Raw genomic sequence first — 9,259 nt, 5'->3', positions numbered from 1 at the left:
AGGGGGCTGTGTTGTGTCCACCTTTAATAACCTGCTTTGAAAGACCCCATCATCCGGCATCAACACCCAGACGAGGTCACAGCAGAGTCACCAAACAAAGGGACCCACAGATGTCTCTGAGAGCCAGTCGGCTAGTGGGCCTGAGGTTAGACGGCCGCCGTGGGGGCACAGTGCGCACATGCTCACTCACTCTACAGGAGACCCTGTCCTGGTAGTGATGTCAGTGTTAGAGACCCAATGGGCCGATTCTGTTGGTACCTGGGTCACACTTGTTTGGGCAGCACAAACCTGAAGAAGACACTTGTTGCTTCCTTTTGTGGGGTCGCTGCAGTCGCGGAGCTATCACCAGGAAGGCCTCGGGCACACTTTGCGAGTACAAGGTCACGGGGCGCTGCCTACCACCCCTTTACCTGATGTGTCTCTTCGCTCCTAACCACATCATTGCCGAGTCCCGCTTTTGGTACTCTATGTCACAGCTGAAGAAAATGAAGAAGTTTTCCGGGAAGATAGTGTACCGTGGACAGGTGTTCCAGAAGGCCCCACTGCAGGTGAAGAACTTCAGCATTTGGCTACGCCACGACTCCCAAAAGTGGGACTCACAACATGTCCCAGGAGTACCAGGACCTGACCACTGCTGGTGCGCTCACCCAGTGCTACTGAGACATGGGCGCTCGGCACCGCGCCTGCGCCCATTGTATTCTATCCAGATCATGAAAGTGAAGGAGATTGCGGCCTGCGGTCAAGCAGTTCCACGACTCCAAGATCAAGTTCCCACTGCTCCACCGGGTCCTGCATCGCCAGTACAAGCCTCACTTCACTGCCAAACGGCCCAACACCTTCTAGGCACAGCCCCTGCCCCCGCCTCTGGTGTGTCCAATAAACGCCTCATGGGGGAAAAAAAAAAAAAGGCTGTAGTTAAGTGCCATTGAGCTGGTTCCGACTCAGCGACCCCCACATAGGCTTGCTGAGGAGTGGTTGGTCAATTTGAACCGCCCACCCTGTGGTTCACACCAAACTTGTGGTCCGGTGTTTTCTCCCACAGTGCCAGGACTCAGAGGAGCCGTGGTGGTGCTGAGGGTGAAGCATCGGGCTGCTAATTACAAGGTCAGCAGTTCAGCCCAGTAGCCACTCTGGGTCCAGTCATGGGCACCTAAGGGGACAGTTGGATTCTGCCCTGTAGGGTTGGCATGACTTGGAGTGGACTCAGCGTCAGTTTGCTTTGGTAAGTTAGGTGGACCAAGGGAAGAGAAACAAGCCAGGGGAGATGCAGATGGGAGGGTGTGCTGGTGCCCCTGGGGGAGGCAGACAACCGTAGGAAGATGAAGAGCCCCACGGAATAAAAATCCCAAGTTGCATCACGTTTAGGGTTAGATTTGGAGTTCTGAGATTTCTCCTTTCAGTTATTAGAAAACAAAGATTTATTATCTGATCATTGAGGCATCCGACTCAAGTTAGTTGGTGGTGGTGTTATAGGTCCGTCAGTTTGATTCCAAATCACAACAACCGCACACACAACAGAACGAAACCCTGCCCCCCGGCCTGCGCTGGCCTCACACTTGTTAGGGTTGAGCCCGCTGCTCTCAGTCTCTTGTTTACTGACCCTCCATGTGACCAAGCACGATGCCTTCTCCAGGGACTGGTCCCTCCTGATGCTATGTCCACAGTGTGAGAGATGAAGTCTCTTCATCCCGGCTTCTAAAGACCATTCTGGCTGTACTTCTTCCAGCACAGATTTGTTTGGTCTTCTGACAGTCTGGTACTTTCAGTATTCTCCTTCAACACCATAACTCAAATGCATCAACTCTTCCTTATGCATTGTTCAATTTTCACATGCATATGAGGCGATTGAAAACACCATGGCTTGGGTCAGGTGCACCTTAGTCCTCCAACTGAAATCTTTGCTTTTGCACACTTTAAAGAGGTCTTTGCAGCGGATTTGCCTAATGCAATCTGTTATTTGATTTCTTGACTGCTGCTTGCATAAGTGTGGATCCAAGCAAATGAAGTTTTTGACAGCTTTGGTCTTTTTGTCATTTAACATGATGTTGTTTATTTGTTCAGGTGTGAAGATTTTTGTTTATGTTGAGTTGAGGTGCAGCCCATACTAAAGGCTGTAGTCTTTGATCTTCATTAGTAAGTATTTTAAGTCCCCTTTGCTTCTCCAAAACACGGTTATATCATCTGCATATGGCAGATTGTTAATGAGTCTTCCTACAATTCCAATGCCATGTTCTTCATATAATCCAGTTTTTTGGATTATTTGCTCAGCATACAGATTGAATAAGTATGGTGAAAGGCTACAACCTGGCACACACCTTTCCTGATTTTAAACGATTTGGTGTTCCCTTGTTCTGACAACTGCCTCTTGGTCTATGTACAGCTTCCTCATGAGCACAATTAGATGTTCGGGAATACCCATTCTCAACTTTCCAACTGAATTACTTAGCAGTTGCCTTAGTAAAATAGAACAGCTGAAGAGACCAACTATACACTAGACCAGTGGGATCAGTAAAGTCTCCTTTCTACTAAAACAAAGAAACACTCTTCCCCCAAAGGCACCAGGTGGTTTTTATTGAGGAAGGTTTAGCAAATCCTCAGAAAACAAACCCAGTTCTATGAAGTGTGCCAGAGAGTAAGAAGGGTTACCCAGTTTGTAAAGGCAGCACCTAGAGAGGAGTGTAGTGTGGTCTTGAAAGCCTGGTGTGAAAACCCTGACTAGACTCCTAACAGAGGGAACCGTACAAGGTGTAAAAGGGCAGAAGTACTTTCTAAGACCCGGCTTTACCTCTGGGATAGGTAGGGGATTTGCAAATGCTCAAGGCAGAGGTTCTTTTGTTTTGACTTTAATAAACAAATGTATTCCCTTACAGTTTTGGAGACCAGACGTCTGAACTCAGAGCACCAGCTCTAGGAGCAGGCTGGCTCCCTTGGCTCGGACGAAGGTCCTGGTCTCAACATCTGTGGGACGGCAGATGTTCTTGACTAAGTAGTTTGTTGTTTGGTTTCAAGAAGACTTTGGGATATTTTTGGTTTAAGATTTAAAGATTATCTCTTTAGGAGTTCACCTAGCCTCCAGAAAGAGAGACTGATATTCTGTAGCATCTTCAGTGGCTGGTTTTTAGAAAACACATTGCCAGACTTTTCTACTGAGGTATCTCTGCATAGACTCAAACCTCCAACCTTAGCATCCAAGGATTACCCAGAGATTTCCCGCCAATAGGAGTGGGCATTGGGCCTCCAGTCTGGGAGGCTAGCTTGACCACATCCCCTGGACAGGTTCTGAGTGCTGATGCCCCAGACACTCTGTGCGTAGACATAGTGTTGTGGCAGTTTGGATGTCCACCAGGAGGGGATGGACACCTGAGTGCTCAGCTCCCCACATTATATGTTGGAAGAAAGGGGAAATTTGCAATGGCCTACGCACAGGGCAAGTCATTTGAACTGCAAGGTCAGTGGTTCAAGCTCACCAGCTGCTCCTTGGAAACCCTATACAGGGTCGCTATGGGTCGTAATTGACTCAATGACACTTAACAACAATGCACAGGGCAACATCAGAATGTGATTCAGGAACCAGCACCACTGTGTGTTGTATATGCACCCATGTAAAACACAACATGCCTGTAATGTAGGGCTCAGTGGATACACGTGGCCGGAGGAGAGGTATCTGGGGAGACATTGACAACCTTGTATATCAGTACAGTGGCTCTGCCACATGGCTCCCCACGTCTGGGCCCGAGCTGGCTGCTTAGAGCTTGCCCTGTATGAAGGGAGGGACAGAGCAAGGGGAGTGTGCCCATTCGTATAGAGGGCCAGGAAGTGATGGTCAGCACTGCTGCCCACAGTCCAGGAGCCAGAGGTCGCCTGCTGGAGACAGGACTTGGGGGGCCACCATCAACATGATGTCACTGTTAGGGGTGCTTGGGGGTGTGGAGTGTGAGGACCCTGATACAGTCCTGGCTCCTCTAGGAGGAAAGGACAGAGGGTACCCCAGGAGTCCAAGTGACCAGTGGAAACAGGAAACGGGGAGAAGGGTGAGTGAGTGGGTTACATGGTGTGAATTGGGATCAATGAGACCAAACAGAAAGCGTATGAATTGTTGAGTGGAAAACGTATGTGCTCTGTATGCCTTCACCTAATTCTCAGTAAAACGGTCATCAGTGACTGCTGCCTTCTGCACTTGTAGAAGGGTGGGCTGTGGACCTTCCCCGGAGCCCGGCTTGTTCCTCTTGCTTGTTGGAAACCTTATCCCTTCTCTGACTTATTGCTATAAATCTCCCTCTCAGCCCAGCTTTAGCCGCATCTCGCAGGGTCTGGCACGTTGCCGTGGTGATGGCTGATCTACCTCATCCCTGTATTAGTGTCACTGAGCTGTATGCTGAAATGGCAGACGTGTTCTCGATCTGTTGTATTGCCAGTTGCAGTCCATGCACGGTGTTTTTTCATTTCTGGCGTGAATTTGAAGCATGTTGTCTGATTCCCCCACCGATGGACCTTTCTGCTGTTGGCCGTGGGTTGGACTCAGTGGTTGTCAGAGAACGTGCCTTCTTCCTTGTCTCCTCGTCTCTGGTTTGTTTTATGGTGAGGGTGTGGTGAATATTAAGGCTCCTTGAAGCCTGTCCCCTTCTCTGCTGTTTCCCTTGTCCTTCACTTGCTCAGTGGACCCGGTGGGTGGAGCCGACTGTCCCAGGACTCGGGGTGGCTGTGCCAGGAGCAGACGGCTCGCAGAGACATTGCCGCCACAGGGCTCTGGGAGGGGACATTGGGGGGACAGGGCTGGGAGGGACTGTCAGCACTATGACAGGCTCTCCCATGGGGGAAGGGAAATAGGGGTAAGCCGGCACTCCGTCTCTGAGAGCATTTCTGTAGACACCAACTCCCAGTCTCTTCTGCTCCCCCCAGACTCCTGCCTCTCAGACTTCCCAAATCTGCCCATCCTTCCATCCCCACATCTTCCTGTTCACAGCCTATGCTCAGCCACTTCCAGATTGGGGGGCACCCTGCCCTGAGACCTTTAGGAGGGTCACCTGACAAACAGGCTGCTAGCTTTCAGCCGGCCGGGGATGGTTGGCAAGGCCCAGTTGGCAGCACAGTGAGGGACTCTCACAGGGCACTGAGGACGAGGGTGAGGCCCCATCACTGTGAGTTTGTGTCCCCTGCAGGTTGTGCAGCCTGACCCTGAAGAAGTTGCTGGTTTTCAAGGAGCTGGAGAAGGAGCTCATCTCTGTGGTGATTGCTGTCAAGATGCAGGTAACGGGCTTATGGGCACCCTGGCGGCCACGAGCCCTGACCTCCGAGAGCTGCCCAGTGGGACCACAACTACCCCCAGGCTCCAGTGTTGCCTCATGGGGGGGCTGCTGTGTCCCTGCATGATATCCACTGCATTTCCATGGACAGGAGGTCCACTCAGACCCCAGTGCAGGTGTGTGTCCCCGTCAGCACACCTGCTCGGCTGTGACCTCTTGTCATGCATTTATATGTGTTAGTTCTGCCTCCTGATCATGCCCCCCGTTTATATGTGTTAGCTCTGACACCTGTTCATGCCCCCCGTTTTGAGCTTCAAGGCCAGCCTTCCCTGCCCCTTTAACCCATACCGGTCATGCAGTGTCCCCACATCTTCTCGGACTGGGGTCTGTACTGGAGAATGCAGGGCCCAGGGCCTCGTCCTCCTCCTCAGGGAGCAACACTGGTTACCATGAAATAAAGATCTGGAGAAATCTTTGTGTAGGAGCCAGAGTGACACACAGGAGGCTCTGAGACACTGAGGGGTCCTAGGACTTGGCTGGGTCTGACAGTCATTACTGACCCAGCACTGCAGGACCGTCAACTCCAGCCAGTGGTTGTCCCTCAGAGAGGACATGGTGTGTGTACGGCCCACACTCTGCCTCTCAATTTCCCACTGCTCTCCCTGTCAGCCAGGGCCCACCACAGCCCCTGCCCTCACCTGTCATGTTTTCTCCCTCACCCCCACACGTGTGACTTGGTCGTCCTGTGGGGGCTTGCATGTTGCTGTGATGCTGGAAACTATGTCCCCAGTGTAAATACCCACGGGGTCACTCATAGTGAACAAGTTTCAGTGGAGCTGACACGCTAGGAAGAAGGACCACTTCTGAACGGTTGTTGAGTCCACCAGGTTATTTCTGGCTCATAGCAACCCTGGATAGGGTTTCCGAGGCTGTAAACCTTTGCGGGAGCAGAAAGCCTCATCTTTCTCCTGCTGAGCAGCTGGTGGACTTGAACCACGAACTTTGTGGTTTGCAGTCCAGTGCTTATCTTATGGAGCCACTGAAAACCTTATGCATAGTACCAGAACAGTGTCTGATCTAGTGCCAAAAGGTAGATGAGCCCCTCAGATTTGAAAGCGTTCAAAATACAACTGAGGAAAAACTGCCTCCTCAAAGGAGAGTTGACCATAATGGCGTAGATGGAGCAGAGCTTTTAGGTCCTTCATTTGCCAATGGAGTGCAACTCAATATGAGAAAAAAAAACAGCTGCAAACATTGATTAATAATGGGAACATGGGATTGCAACGTTTGAATCTAGGAAAATTAGAATTCGTAAAAAATGGAGTGGAAAGCATGAAGGTGGGTATCCTAGCCATTCTTGAGCTGAAATGCACTGGTGTTGGCCATTCTGAATCAAACAGCCGATGGTTTCCTATGTCAGGAACAATGAATTCAAGAGGAATGGCATCCCATCCCATTCATTGTCAAAAAGAACATTTCTAGATCTGTTTTGAAGTACAGTGCCGTCCGTGATAGAATCATATACATAGCCCTGGTGTGGCACTATAGGGTAAGCACCTGACACAAAGTCGGTTTGAACCACAAGATCAGTGCTTCAAATTCACCAGCTGGTCCTCGGAAACCCTGTATACAGGGTCACTAAGAGTCAGAACCGACTCTGTGGCACTTGTCAACAACAACAATGGAGACCAGTTAATACCACAATTGTTTAGATTGACTCAGTCACCACTAAAGTCAATGATGAAGAAATTCAGTTTCTACTAACTTAAGTTTGAATCCTTGGTGTGGTGCGGTGGGTTAATGCGCTGGACTGCAAAGCCACTTTGAACCACAAGATCTGCGGTTCTAGCTCACCAGCAGCTCCTTGGAAACCCTATACAGGATCTGCTATGGGTTCGAACCGATTTGAAGGCACTTAATAACAATAAGAAGTCTGAAATTGATCAAACATTCAATCAAGATGCATTGATAATTACTGGTGATTGGAATGTGAACGTTAGAAACAAAGAACAAAGACCAGTAGCTGGAAAATACAGCCTTGGTGATAGAAATGATACCTTTTTACAACAATTTAAATGACAACTATACTCGTGGACCTCACCAGGTGGAGCACACAGGAGTCAAATTGACTACATCTGTGGAAAGAGTCAATGGAAAGGCTCAAGGGTGGTGATGATTGTGTACCATAGAGTTGATTCCAACTCATAGCAACCCTGTAGGGTTTCCAAGGAGGTAAATCTTTATAGGAGCAGAAAGCCTCGTCTTTCTTCCATGGAGCAGCTGGTGGATTCGAACTGCTGACCTTGTAGATAGCAGCCCAATGCGTCACAAACTATTCCATCAGGACTCTTTGGAAAAGCTCGATATCAGCCAAAACAAGGCCAGGGGCCAAGAGTGGAATAGATGATCAATTGTTTGTATGCAAGTTTAGGTTGGAGCTGAAAATAAAACCAAGTCTACAAGAGCCAAAATATGCCCTTAAGAATATCCCACCTGAACTTAGAGACCATCTCAGGAACAAATTTTTTTTCTCTCTCTTTTTTTTTAGGTGTTTATTTTGGGGATTGAGTGAAAGTTTACAGGGCAGATCATCAGTTTTACATTCAACAAATCATACACCTTGTATCATTACAATGATTATAATCCCCTCCATGTACCATCAGTGAACAGTATTTCTCTCTATTCATTCTAGCGTTTTTTAATAAAAAAACAAAATACTCAGGCATATATAATTTATACCTCTACAGGGCACATTCTGCAAGTTGGCCTCCTCTCCTGGCCACCAGCTCTTAGTCCCCACAGCTGTTTCTTCTCATATTGAGTTGCACTCCATTGACAAATGAAGGTCCTGAAAGCTCTGCTCCATCTACGCCATTATGGTCAACTCTCCTTCGAGGAGGCAGTGCTTCCCATGAATCTAGAGTCCTCAGTCGCTAGCCCCTCCATGACCCCATGTCTGCCGCCGTCTCAGGTGTTGCTGCTTCTCTGGATAACGTCCCACATTCTGCTTGTTCTCTTCTCCCTTGATGGTCCTCGGGACCTCTGTTTCTGGACTATAAGATGAACCACTCCCCTGTTTTTATTACACAACTTCTATCTTTACAATTGTGACAGTCACAGTTAGTCATGATAACAATTATTCAATATTGAATCATACGAATCTTATCCCCATCTCTTTTCACTAGACCCATCTAGACAAGATGAAAACTATTCAGTGGGGACTCTTCTTCGCACACTCTTAAACTCCCTCTTGAAACCTTGTAAGCCAGTCACTCCGTGCCTTTATCGCCCCCTTATTTTAGGTAGCCAATGTCTAAGCTGCCCATCCCTATCTATCCTGTGTACAGAGGGGATAGCATTGATACTTGATGTGAAGACTCCTTCCCTGTCTGTTGGTATTTAGAGTTACTACCACTCTGAGTATAGGTCAGGTTCATCAGATTGTAGCAATTTACTCCTGTTTCCTTTATTTAAAAAAAAAATTTTTTTTTAATCTTTTCTAGTCAAGTTCTGATTATCGAGCTATTGAGGCTAGGTATTCCAATCAGTTATAGACTGAAGATGGGCTTACAAGTTTTCTCTAATCATGCTTCCCAGCATTCCTTTCTATCCCACTCAAGTGTCTTGTACAGTAGTAGGCAAGGGAAACCAATATTCATAAGACAATCAAGCATCTTAGTATAATTTCCCCTCTTCAGACTATACCTAGTATTGTTCCAAGATTGAGCATGCATCACTATTTACCTCTGTCCCACTTAGGCCATGCAAATCTGTCTCAGTGTTCCCCTGTCTAGCTTGTTCTTTCACCTACTCCCTACTCTCCCTTCTTTATTGCTCTCCGCAACACTCGAACTAAACCCCCCACCCCAATCCCACTGTTGTGGTTACCTACATTCCATTAATCTTCCCTCCATTTATCTCCCTGACCTTCTCACCACCTGGATCTCTGTTCCTCTGTGTTTACCTTCTTTCACATTGTAATTGTTTTGATCATAGACTGACCTCCCAGATCCTCT

General features: G+C 48.3%; 1 protein-coding gene and 1 pseudogene across 1 annotated transcript in view; both read left to right on the top strand.

The window, feature by feature from the left end:
• The first annotated feature begins 237 nt into the window (after nucleotides 1-237).
• On the top strand, nucleotides 238-843 carry LOC102823792 (annotated as a pseudogene).
• A 4,217-nt stretch (nucleotides 844-5,060) lies between these two features.
• The window catches only part of PACS2 (phosphofurin acidic cluster sorting protein 2), a 42,295-nt gene continuing 38,096 nt past the window's right edge, over nucleotides 5,061-9,259 (top strand). The window contains exons 1-2 of the mRNA XM_006839595.1: nucleotides 5,061-5,089; nucleotides 5,160-5,247. Of these exons, the coding sequence (XP_006839658.1) occupies nucleotides 5,061-5,089; nucleotides 5,160-5,247 (117 nt within the window). The remainder of the gene's footprint in view (nucleotides 5,090-5,159; nucleotides 5,248-9,259) is intronic.

The sequence above is a fragment of the Chrysochloris asiatica genome, unplaced genomic scaffold (genome assembly GCF_000296735.1).
Source record: "Chrysochloris asiatica unplaced genomic scaffold, ChrAsi1.0 scaffold00025, whole genome shotgun sequence".
NCBI lineage: Eukaryota > Metazoa > Chordata > Mammalia > Afrosoricida > Chrysochloridae > Chrysochloris > Chrysochloris asiatica.
Note: the sequence above shows the minus strand (reverse complement) of the source record. Positions and strands in the feature narration are given on the sequence as shown.